At 22.7% G+C, this 17,083-nt stretch overlaps 4 protein-coding genes across 4 annotated transcripts; 1 reads left to right on the top strand and 3 right to left on the bottom strand. All coding sequences in view use genetic code 6, as the record gives it.

Moving 5' to 3' along the window:
- Positions 1 to 678: 678 nt before the first annotated feature.
- Positions 679 to 3,666, bottom strand: TTHERM_00289210 (transmembrane protein, putative; the record flags this gene model as incomplete). Its single annotated transcript, XM_001018638.2, has 3 exons — positions 679 to 1,665; positions 1,719 to 2,228; positions 2,419 to 3,666. The coding sequence occupies 3 exons, from the start codon at positions 3,664 to 3,666 to the stop codon at positions 679 to 681; spliced, it is 2,745 nt and encodes a 914-aa protein (XP_001018638.2).
- A 589-nt stretch (positions 3,667 to 4,255) lies between these two features.
- On the top strand, positions 4,256 to 5,044 carry TTHERM_00289220 (thioredoxin family protein; the record flags this gene model as incomplete). The annotated part of the gene is made up of 1 exon (XM_001018639.3): positions 4,256 to 5,044. The coding sequence occupies one exon, from the start codon at positions 4,256 to 4,258 to the stop codon at positions 5,042 to 5,044; it is 789 nt and encodes a 262-aa protein (XP_001018639.1).
- A 1,192-nt stretch (positions 5,045 to 6,236) lies between these two features.
- TTHERM_00289230 (hypothetical protein) lies at positions 6,237 to 7,614 on the bottom strand (the record flags this gene model as incomplete). Its single annotated transcript, XM_001018640.3, has 5 exons — positions 6,237 to 6,595; positions 6,678 to 6,937; positions 6,999 to 7,048; positions 7,099 to 7,406; positions 7,473 to 7,614. 5 exons carry the CDS (start codon positions 7,612 to 7,614, stop codon positions 6,237 to 6,239), a joined length of 1,119 nt encoding a protein of 372 aa, XP_001018640.3.
- A 715-nt stretch (positions 7,615 to 8,329) lies between these two features.
- TTHERM_00289240 (zinc carboxypeptidase family protein) lies at positions 8,330 to 15,711 on the bottom strand (the record flags this gene model as incomplete). Its single annotated transcript, XM_001018641.3, has 8 exons — positions 14,760 to 15,711; positions 13,953 to 14,452; positions 13,178 to 13,691; positions 12,923 to 13,126; positions 12,497 to 12,778; positions 11,596 to 12,433; positions 10,457 to 11,228; positions 8,330 to 10,069 (listed from the first exon to the last, which is right to left on the bottom strand). Exons 1-8 carry the CDS (start codon positions 15,670 to 15,672, stop codon positions 8,330 to 8,332), a joined length of 5,763 nt encoding a protein of 1,920 aa, XP_001018641.2. The 5' UTR covers positions 15,673 to 15,711.
- Positions 15,712 to 17,083: the final 1,372 nt, after the last annotated feature.

Consider the following 17,083-nt stretch of genomic DNA (forward strand, 5'->3'; position numbering starts at 1 on the left):
ATTAAAAAATAAATTTATAAAAAAGAAAATATATAAGAAAACAATAAATATAAACTTAATATTAAGTTTAATTATAATTCCTTGTTTAAATTTGAGTATTTTAATATATAGAATTATATATATATAAATGTTATTTATGAGTATAAAAGACTTTTATTAATTTAAATTATAATTCAATTAATAAAATATGATTCTAATTATTATAATTAATTAATTATATTTTATCAAGTTAAAAGTAATTTATTACTTTCAAAGTATGGAAAAATGTTAGAAAATATTATTTTTAATTTATTGTATTTATTTTTTTTTAAAACTCTAATATTTTTTGAAAGTAATGATTTGTAATTTTATCAAAGGAGTATTTTTTACAAACCCATTAAAGCCATGCTTATTTTACAATATTCCAAGTTAAGTTATAATAAATAATAGCTATTATATTTTAAAGATAATACTTTATGTGATAAGCTGTTCTGTTAATTTAATAATTTTTTTAATGGATGGAAATATTGGCTTAACTTGCAAACCTACTCCTATAATGTGATCATATATAATCTGTAATCAATCATAAAAAATATATTTAGAGATACAAAGTAGAAGAGGTATTTGGATGAATGCAAAAAAATTAATGCATTTATTTAATTTTGCTCTTTTGTTTTAAACTTAGAAAATTTTAGCATTTCATTAACCCAGTAAACCAATGTCTACTTTACTATATTTCATATATATTCTAAATAACCAATAAATCAAACCTACAACACCTGTAAAAAGAGTAGCTTCAAATGCAGGAGTAGCTTTGATTAAACCTAGGAATTAGAGTTAATCATTTTCTAGATCGTGTTTAATATCGTTTTAAATAAATTAAACAATTTTCATAATTTTATTATAATAATTATTATCAATCTATTCCTGTTTCAGCATTTTAGATTTTATTTTAAGAAAGAATTGTAATATTTAATCATCTTTATTTGTGTCTTTCTTTTTAAATTTATTGATTAAAATTTACTTTTAGACATCAATTAAGTGACTTTACTACAATAAATACTAAACTTTCATTATTGCTTTCACAGAGGATAAAAAGCTTTTATTTATTTCTGTTTACAGATGCACCCTGTTCAGTTAAGTGTAAATCACTACTACAGAATCTAGCAATATCATAAGGATGAGCCACGTTTGTTTGTATTCTTCTCCAAATTATAGTAAATCGAAATAATTTAGCAGAAAAATTGATAAAATAATAATTAATTCAAGGCAAAATACTATACTGATACGGTCAATTAGAATAATATCTTTCTACTTGTAATGGAATCCAAGTTTTCTCATGTTATTCCAAGAGATCAAGCTGTGGATATCTGTAAAATCTATAGAAGGAGTTAAATCAGATTACCCAAATATATCATCAATTTCTTCCTACTCATGATAAGAGGCTGATTTATCTAGGCAATCACATTCTTTAGTGATGCTATTCTCTGCTTGTTTACAACATAATTTCTATTCCTAAGTACTACTTAGTTTATTTTATTACTCTTTATCTTTAGCAGAGTCTAAAAAATATTCCTAACATCTCAAATTATTCTACTCGTTAGGGATAGGATTATTATTCTAAGCTAAGCATGTGTTATTTTATTGCAAATTATCTTAATTAGCTTATATTTAGAGCTTTACGTCCTTTATATTTTAATAAAATTGTTTTTTTATTATAAAATTGATAGAAAAATTACTTTTGGAGAACTGCTTTACTCCTATTGATTTTCTTTTTTAGGATTTAATAAATTTTTATCTTGAATAATTTTTTTTTATCTATTTTTAGTATTTTAGCTCTCTTGCTATTCTATTACTTGGTCATGTTTAATTTTCTTATCTTTTTTTAGATTATCTTTAGCACTATCATCTTCAAGATAGTGAGAATAGTCAATTAATTTATTAGTGAGACAAGTATAACCATTCATTACATCAAGATCTATACTGAAGAGCAAAAATCCAATAAATATAGTATAAATCATTTGACGATTTAATTAGCAAATTACTCCAACAAATACATTATCACCATAAAAGTTTAATCCATCATACAGTCTAAAGATACAAGGTAGAAATCCTTTTAGAAGAATAAAAGATATAAAACAAGTTTTTTTAAAGTAGTTTGGATTTAATGATTCCTATTTCTCGCAGAATATTAAAAGCTCATTACACAATTTTCTACCATTAATTTTAGGTAAACTATTTTGCTCATTCTAATTAATTAAAAGAAAATATTTTTAATAAGATTTTTAAGGTATTTAAAATTTAATCTCAAAAAAAAAATAAATAATTTAATCAATTTTAAAATATTTTTAAATAAAATAAAATCTAATTAGGTATTTTATTGAGTGTTTCTGTTTTCTATAGTAATTAAATCGACTTATTAAAGTAGAAATACTTTACATTTATTTCTTGATCATTTGGTTATTCATTTGTAGGGTTTTGAGAGGTATTTTCATCACATTATATTTCTTAAATTTTAATAGTTTGAAGCCTTTTGAATCTATTTTAAGTTTCTCCAACTTTTTACTATTTATTTTAATTAACTTTTTCTGTGCTTTTCTAAAGTTTATCATGCTACTTTTAAATTTAATTCTTTTGTTCTTATTCTATTTATTTTTAAAGGGGATTTTCTAGAGAAAAGGGGAGTAAAATAAAAGTAAAAGTTTAACTGTCGATGAACAACTGCTTCATAACTTTCACCATTCTCTCTTCAATTTTTCTTTCTCTTTAGATATTTTCAAATACTCCTAATTTAACATCATTATACTAGCTGTTTAACGGATGGCTAGCAGTAAAAGTTTAATTAGTGCATATATTTTTAGTAAAAGTCTTATGAAGTGAGCTAAAAAAGCCAGTTTTAATATTACTAATTTTAGATTGACTTGTGCTCTTATTCATCATCTTTTTTACTTTTGCTTCACTCAAATAATATAATTCTGAGAAGAATTTATTGTTAAAAAGAGCGCTTTTACCTAAAAGAGCTCCTCCTAAAGTAGCAACACTGATTCCTACAGAATTTACAATAAACTCTAACTTATAATAGAGAAAATCTTGTGGTGAAGCTAAGTCTTCTCCTTTTATTAAAAATATTATCATAATCCAACTCATAATGCTCAATATAGTTGTTTTTGATAAAATTTGAATTATTGTGGCCACTTTTATTTTTAATGGCAAGTTATCTAAGACTTTATATTTCCACAAAACATATGAAGAAATAAACGGTCCTATGATTTGCAGTAGGATTAAAAAAACTATATTATATAAAAATTCTTTTAATTTTGAATTGTTAGGATCTATCTCTAAGCTTGATATACTCAAATTCAGCGAAGACTATTGTGAAGTCTGCTAATTTTACAACTTATTTGTATCTTATTATTTTATTTCTTTTGAAGGTTAGCAAATTTAAGTTTCTGATTTTACATTTTAAATAATTATTGTTTGAGCATTCTAAACTAAAATATTTCTATTGTGAATTATTTTAGAAGGTGTATCATTTTAATTTTCAATAACAGAGTTTCCTTGAATCTAGCTATTATCAATTGAATATTCTACAGAGCCGTTTAATTCTTGCTAATCTCCACCGTGGCTTTTTACATATTTAAGATTGATTTGCTAGGGTTAAATATATTTTTAATTTATATCCTTCATTCAAAATCAAATAATCAATTATTAACAACTTATAATTAATATTAATTATGATTTATTCTTTAGATTTTAATTTATGTTTATCAAAAAATTATAAGCACAAGGTAAGTTCAATAATTTTAAATATAAGATTCAACTGCATTTCTAATTGCTGCATTTTTTCAATTTATTAAAATGGGCATAATTCGATTTTTTAAAGCTAACCTTGTTACTGACTTTATGAAATTACTATCATTCTTTATCTTTTCAGAATATTTTAAAGATAATATTTTAGAAGTTATTGAAAAAAGAATATATAAGTCATTACAGAATGTAAGTACACTTAATTTATTTTGCTTAATTATTTAAAAAAACTTACTCATATTTTATGTGAAACATTACATATATTTAAAAAAAATAAGTAGTTGTTATCTAGAAATATTATTTTGAATTAATAGGATATTATGCATGATAATGTTTTAGAATTTATCCAGATTATTTATATTCAGAATAGAAATTGCATCAGAAAGAAATTCTTTTAATTTTTTATTTTTAATAAAACATTCGCTATTGGCAAAATATTAAGTAAGAAAATAAATTACTATTTCATAAAATGGCTGAGTCAATTAATTAAAAAGCTCTAGAGTATATGGAGAATCTGGAAGAAGAAACTCCCAAATTTAAAGATGCAATTGAAACAGAAGAGTTAGTTTTGAAGCTATTTGAAAATATAGCCAATTATCCTCTAGATGAAAAATATAAAAAGATAAAAACAACTAATCCAAAAATAGAATCTGTTATCTTTAAGAGATGGCAAAAAGCATCTACATTTTTTGAAACAGTAGGATTTAAAAAAGAAGGAGAATTTTACATTTTAGGAGATTCTTCCTTAGGCAACGTTGTTAGCTTGATAAACGAAATAAGAAATCGTATAAAATTCAATTATGAAGTTTATGAATAGACTGATGAAGGAATGAAGGAAAAATAAGAGAAAGAAAAGTAAATCTTGCTCTAGTTACAATAGCTTTAAATAGAATAAGCACAAAAATAGCAAGCAAACGCATCAAAAATTATATAAATTAATGGGGCTTAAGATTTTTAAGCAAAAGTATTAAACTCAGATAAGCCTGTGATTGTTGATTTCTATGCAGATTGGTGTCCTCCATGCAAAAAATTAGCAGCTTTAATCGAAACTGAAATATAAAATAGTAATGGCTGGCTTGTAGCTAAAATAAATGGAGATAACCCACTTAATAAGCCATTATCAGCTTCCCATCAAGTTTCAGGCATTCCTGCCATATTTTTGTATCATAAGGGACAATTAGTAAGAGAGTTTTCGTTCACAGGTTTTAATCCTATGTCTTTATAAAAGATGATTTAAAAAGCATCTAGTTTATGTTGAAGCAAATTTATTGTGAAAAAATATTTATGAAGATATATATATCTAAAATTTGATAACCTGTTAATTTTACAATTTTAATTCTAAATTTATTTTCCGTTTTTATTTAGAATAAAAGGCTAAGTTAATTAATATTAATCAAACAAAAAAACAAACCAACAAACAAACTAAATTGTTTTTATTTATTTTAAAATTAAAATTAATTTCTGTAAAATAAAATTTAAACAAAATATTTTTTTTCTAATCAAAAATTTATTCATGATAATAAAATAATTGATTTATTTTTAAAAATATTGATTGATATTTTCTTAAATTATTTTTTTAATAAACAATAAAGTAAATTCATATCAATCAATAAAACTAGATTTTAAAAATTTACATTTTACTCTCTTATAATCGAAAGCTGATTCAATAATTGTCAATTTTTAAAAATTAAAAATCTAAAGGCTAAGAAAAATGAAAATGATGTCTTTTATTCAAAAATTTGAATTAAATTTTATTATCAGAATTATATTTATGGTTAAATCACAATATGAAAAGTTAAATACGAGTAAATTTTTTTTACTTATTTTGATAAATTAGTACAATTTTGTATTTCTTACTCGGTTATTTAGAACCAAGGTAGTGAGTTTTAGGGCGATTTTAAATTTTAAGCAGAATTATTAGATAAAAATTAAAATATAGAAATAATATTAATATTTTTAATTGTATATTATTTTCATAAAAAGATTTTGTTGATTTTTATCTTTCAAATTATAATAATATATAAATAAATATTCTATTTCTTAATTTTCTATAGTAGCAATTATTCACTCAATTTATTTTTATGCTTCGAAGATTTTGACTAATGTAAAATTTTAAAGTCTCACACAAATTTTAAAAATTATTCTAAACTTATTAAAGTTAGATACATATAGCCTTTTCAAATGGTATTTTAAACTGAGGAAGAAGTATAAAGCTTATAAAATAATAAGCCATATAAAATTTTACACACTAAATATTAATGTCTATTATATTTTTAACTTACTATAACAAAAGTTCTACTTCATACTTATTATGTAATTTAAGAATAAATAATAAGTTTAAATTAAGAAATAATATTTTTATTTTTTTAACTAATTTTATAAAAACAGAATAGAATAAATAAGATAAGTATAAAAGAGAAGCTTAGAGATTTAAAATTTAAAAAATAAAATCAATCTTCATAATCATCATCCTCAAAATCATTTTCATATCTTTTGTGGTGGTAATTGTTATATTTTTTAGTAAATTCGTCTTCATAATCATAGTCTTCATCATTTTCCTTATCTTCTTAATCCATGGAATTGGAATTATCATCGCTTGATTGTTTTGCTAAGTAAATTCCATGAAGACTATCTTGAAACATGTTTGGTTTCTTTTTAGATTTCTTTTTAAATTTTAAATTATCTTCATCGTAACTATCATAATCTTCATCTTAATTTTGTTTGTCATAATCATTATCTTCATCATCAAAATTTTCTTCCTCATCTGGGTAATCATTTTGATCAGCACTTTCTCTATTTGAATCTTCACCTTAATTTATGATAAATTTCATTTATAAATATCGATATAAAAATTTTTTATTAAATATATATATGTAAATCTTTTTATTTACTGTCTTTGTCTGAAAAGTCATCGCTTCTACAAGGTGCAAATTCCCCATCAAAAAGCTCAGAATTATTAGTTTAAACAAAATGAATTATTCCTGATTAAACTTTTAAGATATTTTCCTGTTCTTTTTACAAAAGACTTCCTATATTTTATGGCCCATCATCTTACTAAAATGAGTTATCTTCTTCTATTTTTCTTTCTTCTACTTCATAGTAGGCATATTCTTCATCATTTACATGCTTTTCGTCTTTTAAATTTGTTTTTCTTAATATTTTAAAAATGATTAGCATACTAACTAAATTATTTATTTATTAATATAACTTACTCTACTATGACTTCTTTTGAGGTTGGGTCTACTACCATTTCTAAGATTCTCTTTTAATAAATATATTTTGTATATAAATTTTTTTTTAAACTTAATTTACATGTTTTCTATGAGCTTGCAACTTTCTATCTCTTGCTTTCTTTCTCAAATTTTCAGCTTACATCATCTTAACTTCTTTTATTTATTAAACTGCTTCATTATCAACTAGCTTAAGAATGTATTATTTCTTTTCTACTTTTTCTTCCTCTTAATCATTAAACAATAAATTTTATTTCTGCTTTTCTTATTCGTTTTCTTTCTTTTAATCATCATTTTAAATAGATAAATCATTCAACATCTTTTCGAGGAAGTTTACACCAAAGAGAGGGTTGGGCTTTTATTTCTTTTAAGTAAACTAGCCTTCTATAACTGTTTTTAAAATTTACTAATAAATAAAATGCATAATTGATAAAACTAATCTCAAATTTTAATTACTTAACTTTTCTAGTGGGTCTTCATTAGCTTTTCTTTTCATTCTAACTACTAAAGTTGTTTAGGGTTAAGCTTTTGCATCATTTGCGCTATTTTCCTATTTCTATTGAGTTTAAATTTCTTATTATTTATTGATGGTATCCATTAAATTTAATTTCTAATTATGTATTTTGCTATTGATAAATAATTAATTCTATCTCCAATTTTTTTTATAATTAACTTTTATCAGAATATTAGCTAAAAAATATCTCTAGCTAAATATTAAAATCTCTACTGTCTGCTTGCTTGCTTTATTCACTAATTAATTATGTGCAATAAATCAATTTTTAATATTTAATATTTTTTTATAGCAAAATATTAATAGATTCATTCATACATATTTGCTGATTTTTGCTTATATTTAGTCAAAATAAAACTATTTTAACAAAAAAAGTATCAATTATTTAAGTTAAGAAAACTTTAACATCAATCTTTAAATAGAATAATAAATATATTTGTTTTCTTTTAATTGGTGTTTATGATATTTTATATAAAATTTATATTCATTTTAATAAATTTAAATAAATCTAAATATTGGAACCTTTAAATTACCTGCCAAAATATTGATTTTTTGTTTATGAAAGTTAGACACTTTTTATAAATTAATGATTGAATTTAGATAATTAATTATTTATTTATTTTTTGATTGAATTTGTTATTTAAAAAAAATTAAATTTGATGATTGCCTGTAAAAATAGTAATTAGTGAATTTAGTTAGTTAGTTATTGATTACTTTATAAATAAGAAATATTTACAATTAAATTTTATATTTAATAATAAACTTTAGATTCATTAAAATAGTGAAAAATTAGATAATTAATTCATATTTGCTAATTCAAAGTTATGCTGTTTTTATTATTCTGTTTGTTATTTAATGCTAGGAGAGGAGATGGGCTATTTAAATTAGGTGATCCAACTTAAGATTTAATGTTAACTTAACTCGTTGTTTTTATTTAAGAATAATTATGACTAGACAAATTATTTTAGGAAGGTTATTCTATCTTTTAATCAGCAGGGATAATTTTTCTATTATTTCCAAACATATTTAAATTTAAAATAATTTGATTTTAGTGGTTGTTATTTATTTAGGAAGAGTAGTTGTTTTACACTCCAATGCTTAGACTTTACTAAGGCAATGAAGATTTTTCTTATTTGTTGATGTTATTTGCATAAATATTATATTTTATATTTGGTATCACTTTATTGTTGTTATTCATATTTTTATTATTATTGTTATTGTATTCAGAGCCTATGCTAAAACTATTATTATTTAGGTTTTAATTTAATTAAATATTTCTTGTATCAGATGACAAATTTTTGGTATTATTTTTAGCTCTTCTGATATCTAAATGACTTAAAATTGAATGCTAAACTTCTAGTTCATTTTAGGCGCTAAAATTATTAGAATTAGGATGCTATATATTGGGAAACATTTGGCTTTACTGTTAATTAGAATTTAGATTTTATATGAATTATTGGGTATTTGTGTATTGATTTCTACCTATTCTTGAAGATGCCTTGATGGGGAAATCGTTTCTACTTCCCTTACGAGAGTGAAAGCTTTTATCCAAGTTTAATGAGTTAGTTTCTTTTATTTGATAATAATCTTTCTTATTGTAGCTTGTTTTTAAATCTAAAAACTCTTTTTAAGGTTAATTCACTTATTCACAATCCTTTAGCTTCATTTATAGAGGATTGTTACCATTTTCTTTTTAATTTACTAAGATGTTAGATTTATTCTTTAAATTTTTACTTGAGTGAGAATCAATATTTTTGCTACTTTATTCATCAATATTATACTAATCTTCAGGTGCATATCCATACCTTAGAGGTGAAGACTCATAGTGAGATAAATTTTGAAAAGCTGAATTGCTATTGCTATTATTTAGCTATTTGTGTCTCTACTATATTGAGGTAATATATTCTTTTCTCCTTTCTTTATCTGTTTAATCTGTGTCATCTAAATGTAGCATATTAAATAAATTATTGTTGCTTTTTTAATGTTCTTCATTAAGTTAAATATCTTTTTCAATGTAAGTCTAAAGATAAATCTCTCTATTTTATCCATCTTAATTTTAGTTTAAAGCCATCTTATTAGATACTTGTTTGTTTGTTCGATAAGAATTTCTAAATTCAATATTTGGAGACCGTTTTATCTAATCTTATTCCCCAAAGCTATTACAATCACTTTTATTGCTGTTTTCATTCTTCACATTACAATTATTTAAATTATGATGATGATAGCTTGGTTTAGAGAACAAAATATCTTCTAAAAGCTAATTAGCTTTATTATGAGTATTAGATGAATCAGCTCTCTTTTAATTATAGTTTACAGAAGAGTTGCTTATATTCCTCTCTCTTATTTTCTCATTTTTTTAGTTTATTCTGCTATTATTTTACCTATCTCTGCTCTTATTCTATGACTAACTATTAATTACAATAGTTTCATCTTCAGAGTAGTAAGTCCCCTCTTACCCATACTCGTCTTACAATTTCTTTTACCTGCTCTACTAAAGTAAACCAATCTAAATTTTTTCATTTTGCTACTTTAGCTGCTTTTACTAATAAAAAAAGAATTTTAAAAATAAAAAAATTCATAAATTTATTTAAATTTTCATCAAATAAAAAACATGATCTCATAGTATTTGACTTTAAATTGTATTTAAAACTTATGATTTTAATAAAGAATATTTTGCTTTGGTTAATAATAATTGATAGCACTTAAAACCTGTTTATCAAAGAGTATTTATTTTTTAATAATTCAAATATAAATTAGATTCTTTACCTAAATTCGATTTTATTTGCATATTTATTCTGGTAAAATAAACATTTTTTTTTAAATTTATTACTTTATTGTTGTTTGATAAAGATTAAAACTTTAATTTTTAATTATTTGTATATTAATTAATACATTTGAAAGTAACTAAAATTTGAGAAAATCAATCTACCTCTATCTTTCTTTGAATGATGGTCTTATAATTTTTGTCAACTACTGCTTTGGTTAAAGCTAATCCTTCTATTTATTCCATATTGAAAACTTTTAGAGCAGGATTAGATCTATCATCTTCCTGCGTTTTTTCCCTTACGCCACTATTTTTAGAGGTTTTATAGGTTTTATTCTATCTTTGAGTCAGTGACATTTAATCAGTTTAAGCCAGCTATTGCTAAAGAAGCATTTATTTTTACTTCAAGGCAGCTTGTTATTCTTTGAAGGAGATATTTTATTTTTAAATTGAGTTTACGATTTCATACTAAAAAATATCATTTTAAGTAGGAAGGGTAAAGTATTGTGATTATTATTTTTAGTTATATTCAAAGCTACGATTTTAAATTTAATTAATATAATTTCCTCCATTATTTTATTAGGGATTATTATATGGTTTTATGTATTCAGGAGATTTATTTTAATTTTCTAATTATTTTTTTTTTTAATGTTTTTTAATTAAAGCAACAGGTTCAACAGAAGTCTTTGCACTAGGCATAGGAAGAAAATTTTAATTTGCTTGCTACGAATCAAAAGCTTAACCAACTTTAGTAATTGGATAATAGTATCTCTGCTACTATTACTATGGATTTAAATAAGTATGAACTGAGAATATTTTTTTTCTCTATATTTAAATTGGTTTCTTAACATCATTACTCTATTAATTTTTTTTGTTTTATAGATCCTTAGTATTATCCTCCTCTTCATATTCATCATCTTCATTTATTTGAAACGGCCTTTTTATTTAAAACATAATTATTTATAATCAAACTTTTCAAATGTTCATCACAAATAATTCTAATATATTTTTCAAAATTAAAATTCAATCCAAATAAATACCTAAAATCTGTTTAAAATTCAATATTTTTATTTATTTTAATAGAATTATTTTAGAGTAAATTTCTATAATTATTAAGCATTTTAAACTAAAATGATAAATATCAAGTTAGAGCTTTAAATAAATAAATTATAAATGTAGTAAACTCATTTAAAAATAAATTAAAATTTCAATATTTATTTATTTGTTTATTTTCTGATTTTTTTGGGATTATTTTTATGCAAATAAATGAAAAGTTTTTATTTTATTGCTTAAAATTTGATTACCATTCATCTTCTTCGTATAAATCATCTTCGGGCTCAGAATCACTTCCACCATCTAAACTCTCTAAATCATTTGGGTCTTCTCCTTACTCGATCAACCTAAAATTGTTTTCTAAATCTTTTTTCTCAAAGTAGTCCCTCCAGTTTTTTTCGATATTAGGACATATCTGTAAAATTTACTATTGAGATAAAATAGGGCGGAATATGTCTTAAAATTAATTCTCACTATTTACGTTATGACTATCAATCTGCAATTATCCTTAAATTGCATCTAGTTGATTGCTGCTAGTAAATATATTCAACTAATTTTTTGATGCCCTTTTCTACTTATTTTTTATTTATTGAGTATCAACTGAGTTCAAGTCTTCTGAATTTATAGTAATTCCTCTGTTCACTTGAGAGCTTTGTGTTTACTATTTCTTTTTTTCACTCATGTTCGGAGTTTAAACTCCTTTCTTTTATATTTATTGCTTACCTAAGGACTAACTTCTAAACGTAGCTGTAGTCTTCCTCTTTAGCTAATCTTCCTCATATCCAGAATATTGCTTACCAATAATATTACTTGATGTTGATTAAAAACAATTTTAAACTGTATTTGACTGCTAAAAGCTTTGTTATCCATCTTCACTTTTATTTTTTGAAGTATTATTATTGCTGGCATTATACAAGCTACCTTTAGTGCTCTTCATATTATCCTCTATGATATTGTCATAGCCTTTATTATTATTAAATACCAAATCAGTAATCAAATATTTCTATTTAGCATTTAAATTTCCCTTATTAAGCTGTAATTCAAACTGCAATTATTCTAATGTAAGAGCTTATTCAACAAACGATTATCCTAATACAATTAAAATTTTAATATGAATTAATTTAACACACTTATTATCTATTTTTTTATTACCTATGGTTTCACCTATTTTCAAAAGATCTTCAACAGTAAAATGAAAAAACTGTTTCACACTTTAATTTAGTTTCTCATCATAAACCATTTTCTGATATCCATAAAAGCTAGTTTCTACAGTAAAAGAATAAGGTATTCCTAATTCTTACCATGCAGTTACTCTTGCCGTAGTTACTCTATCATCAGTTACCTTAAATCTGCACTCCTACAAAGAAAAGAAATCTGTTCTCTTTGCTAAAATATGTGGAAGAAGTCTAACCTTTGTCCATGCTGTAGTACCTCCTTTGAAAAATAAAATTATATTCAAATAAATAGTTTGAAAAATCTATTAAAAAAAATAAATTAAAAATTTTATTATTTGAATAAAATTTAATTTAATTTATTAAATATCAAAAATAATTTAATTTTTAAAAAGTGAATTTTTACCATCTGTTGCTTTGTTGCAGCCATAAATAAAAAAATTAGTTAGTTAGGAATGACCATGCAGATCACAAAACATCATAACCTCTCTTTTTTATTGAGTCTGTTTGATATCTTCTTTGATAAAGTAGACTTCAGGAGTTAGTTTTTTATCTGGGAATTACCATTTTCTATTTAAGTCAAATCCACTTAAATTGCATCTTGTATTTCCTAAGTTTTTAATTTAGCTTAAGATTATTGTTGAAATCAATTTAAAATTACCAAGAACAACACCGTCTGGATTGACCATGGGGATTATTTTAAAGATGTAGATTTACCTAAGAAATTTACTGCTTTCCTAGTCTGATAGAAGATAAGATATTAAACCTTGGCAAACAAAGCTGCTCGGACTTTCTCCTGGATGCTACCTGGAAATTATGTAAATTACTTTTCTTTTTCTCTTTCTGTATGGACCTTATCTTTTATTTGTGGCTATTTTTATTTGATAGATTGGTAATCCAAGTCTAGAATTTGCTATGATTTTCTTTTTATAATAAATGTCATCTGTCCTAATTTTAATAGTTTCGTCCTAGCTTGATTAAGTTAAGACTTACTATTCTTTTTCGTAATTATCTTGAGCTTACTCTTTAAGATTTTATTCAATTGAAGCTATGAAATTACATAAATCAGTAAAGGTATAGGCATAAGAATGAGCAAAAACTACTCTTTAACCAGCCTTCTCAAAAGTGTAAGTAAAATCTAGAGTTTAGTAACCTCTTTTTTGAATTTTTTATTGCTTGATTAAAAATAAAAAATATTTTAACTTTAATTATGAAAAGCTAAAATTTTAAACAAAAAACGATTTGAAAAAAGAATTGTTCTAAATGTTATAAATTAGTTAATATTAAAAAAATTGTAATTCCTAATAAATTTTATTTAACTTTAATAATAAAATTAATTAATTTAATAATTGGAATTTTTGTGGTGAAAATATTTGTAACATTTAGTGGATAAGAATCAGTTGTTAAATTAATTGTTAACTATAAATATTTTTTACTTTTTTTTCTAGCTATTCTTTTGTCAGATTATCTGTATTCTGCCTATAAAATGCATGGTCTACGTTACTCTTGTAATAAAATATGTTTTCGGATTTTCTTTACCAATTTTATTTGACAACATTTTGACGTAATTAAAGGCATTTTGAAGATTGAGTTTAAATTTTGTTTTCTTCTTGTTATTCCATCACTGCAATTTTCATCCCATCTTTATAGTGTTAACCATTTCGTTTGTTATTCAATATAATAAATTGGATAGTACATGGCTCTTTTGCTACCACAGTAAATTAAAACCAATGCACACATCCTTTAGTATTACTATCAGATTTCAGTAAAACCATGAGCTAATCGTTTGATTTGTTGATACTACAAGAAAATATGTTAGAATTTTCATAATCTCCCATGACCATGATTTTATCAAAATCTCTACATTTAACTTTCTAATCATAATTTTCTAAACATTTTGGTATCCTCTTATTCTCACTAAGAAAATCTTCCATACCTATAAGAACAACAAAAATATATTAATTATTTAACTAATTTACATACACACACACACACACACACGCATTAAGAAGGACAAAAAATACACATTCGACTTAATATGTATTTAAATGCGATGATCATCTTAATGTAATTTAAAAAATTTATTTGTTGCATTTGTGGCTAAAAATTTATTATTTGCTGATTTGTTATGATTAAAATACAATTTAACTTAAAATTTAATATGCTTGTCACTTATATACATTTTATTTATGTTTTAACATTTTTCATTTATAAATTTATAAAAATAAAATCTGTTTATTTACCTGAATATTTTGACACCCTATCTATAACATAATAAGCATACTATTTCATGTCTTAAAGAGTATATAGTTATAAAAACTTTTTGTAAGAATTAACTTTTTCTCTGATTTGAATGTCCATTTTTTTAATAAATGTGGGTATGTAGTCTATATAGCATATATCGTATGGATACTTAATGCTGTCTTCTGTAAATTTAGTATAATACTCAGAAGACATAGTACCAAAACAAATATTACACCTTTCAAGATTATCAGATATTTTAACGCATTTATGATCTGGTACATATCTATATCTGCTTTACTTTTTGAGAAACTATTGCTTTTTTTAATCTTCACTTAAATTCTAATCCTAGTTTTAAATCTGAGTGCTGATTACTTTTTTTTTCCTTTTTCTTTTATTTTGCATTTAGCTTGAAGATTTTTGTTCATTAATTATAATTTTAGGCTTTAAATCGTATACATCATATTTCCCTTTTTCAAGAAGGGGCAAAGGCTCACTCAATTTTTAACTGATCAAAGAGTTTGCTTTACTCTAAGTAGAAATTTTATTATTAATCCCTATAATTGATTAATTTAGCTACTGTTCATTGTCAATTACTTTACTTCTTTAAATACTTTGATCAAACTATTTTCTTATTGGACTTTAGCTATGAGATTATTAATTTGATTTAATATCACTTTCAGAATTTAGGAGTAATGAGCTTTCCGCAAGAAAGCCCTCTTCTTTCGCTTTTAATTTTATTGCATCCTTTTCAGGTGCTTTGCTAGAATTATCTTTCATTATATTTGAACTAATATTTATTTTTTATATATCATCTTTGAGATTTGACTTGTATAAACTCTCTGTTTTCTATTGCTACTCTAAGTGATGTTATTTAAGTTGAATTTAATCTTTTTCACTACTCTCGAGATGCATTATTTTATCAAGCAAATTTCTTTGTAATTTGCATTTTTAATTAAAAATTTTAATAATAAATAGTATTTTTGATATAATTCATGTTTAGATCCATTGAATTATCACAAAAAAGATTACTCATATTTTTCAATCAAAATATACCAATTTATCTTCATTTCTATTATTTCAAGCAACATTTAAGTAAATATTTCAATAATACTCCAAAAAGTAACTCTCGATCAATTTTTGTAAATATTTTGTTGAATGATTTCATCTTATCTTAATTTCTTTTCAAATTCTAAAAAAAGTTTTCAATTCAAACATTTGTTATCCAAATTTTATCTAAATAAAGGTAAAATTTACCTAATCCAAAAAATCCAACTAATATTTTTTAACTTTCTTTGAGTCTAAGAAATAAATAAATTGATAAACAAATAAACATAAAAATTTACTTAAGCAAAATACTTTCGTCTTATATCATCCTATCCAAAAAAAGTAATTTAAGTTTAGGAAAAATTTAACAGTAATTAATTTTTTAACAAGATTAACAATAAAAGGTGATAAAAAAATAAATATTTAAATTAAAAAAGCAAATTTTGCAAACAGATTTCCTTGATTTTAAAATACCTATTTATTTTATAAAATTTTATTTAATTAAAAACTCATTAATTAAATGAAGAATTAATGAAATACTTTAAAAACTATGAATTAATGATATCACAAATAGAGAGATTAAATAAACTAATCATGAAACAAATTATAAAAGCAATTAATTTAGATTGAAGGGTAAATTTAAATGAATAAAATTTCTTATGAAATTGAATATACTTTTTGAAATATTTCATATTACTTTTTACCATATTTTTTTTAAGCATAGAATATTATTTTACTTGGAAAACAAATTTAATAGCAAAGCATAAATATAAATAAATAAATAAATAGGTTATTAAGCATTTTATAATTATAATTAGCTATATATTATCAGAATTAAAATACAATAAATTAATAAACTAATAACTAAAAAAATAAGTAAATAAATAAACAAATTGCAAGACAATTAATTATCAGATCATCTAATTTAGATATTTAATTTAGTAACTAATATATAAATAAAATTGAATTTATTTCAATTACATGTAATCATTATTATATTTGGAAAATAAACTTATTAACAAAGCATAAAGATAAATAGATAGATAGATACAAAGATAGATAAATAGATAGATAAATAAACATTTTATGTATTTTCTAATTATAATTAAGTCTTTATAATTGCTTTTTAATAAAATCTAACTAAATAATAACTAATTTAACCATAGTCATACATACTTAAAATCTTAAAAACCTCTCTAAATTTATTAGATATGTATAAATTCATTTAAATTATAAAGAGATTTTTTTTGTTCATTTTAATTCAATCTAAAAATTCAGA

Source organism: Tetrahymena thermophila, assembly GCF_000189635.1.
Source record: "Tetrahymena thermophila SB210 genomic scaffold scf_8254594, whole genome shotgun sequence".
Classification (NCBI taxonomy): Eukaryota; Ciliophora; class Oligohymenophorea; order Hymenostomatida; family Tetrahymenidae; genus Tetrahymena; species Tetrahymena thermophila.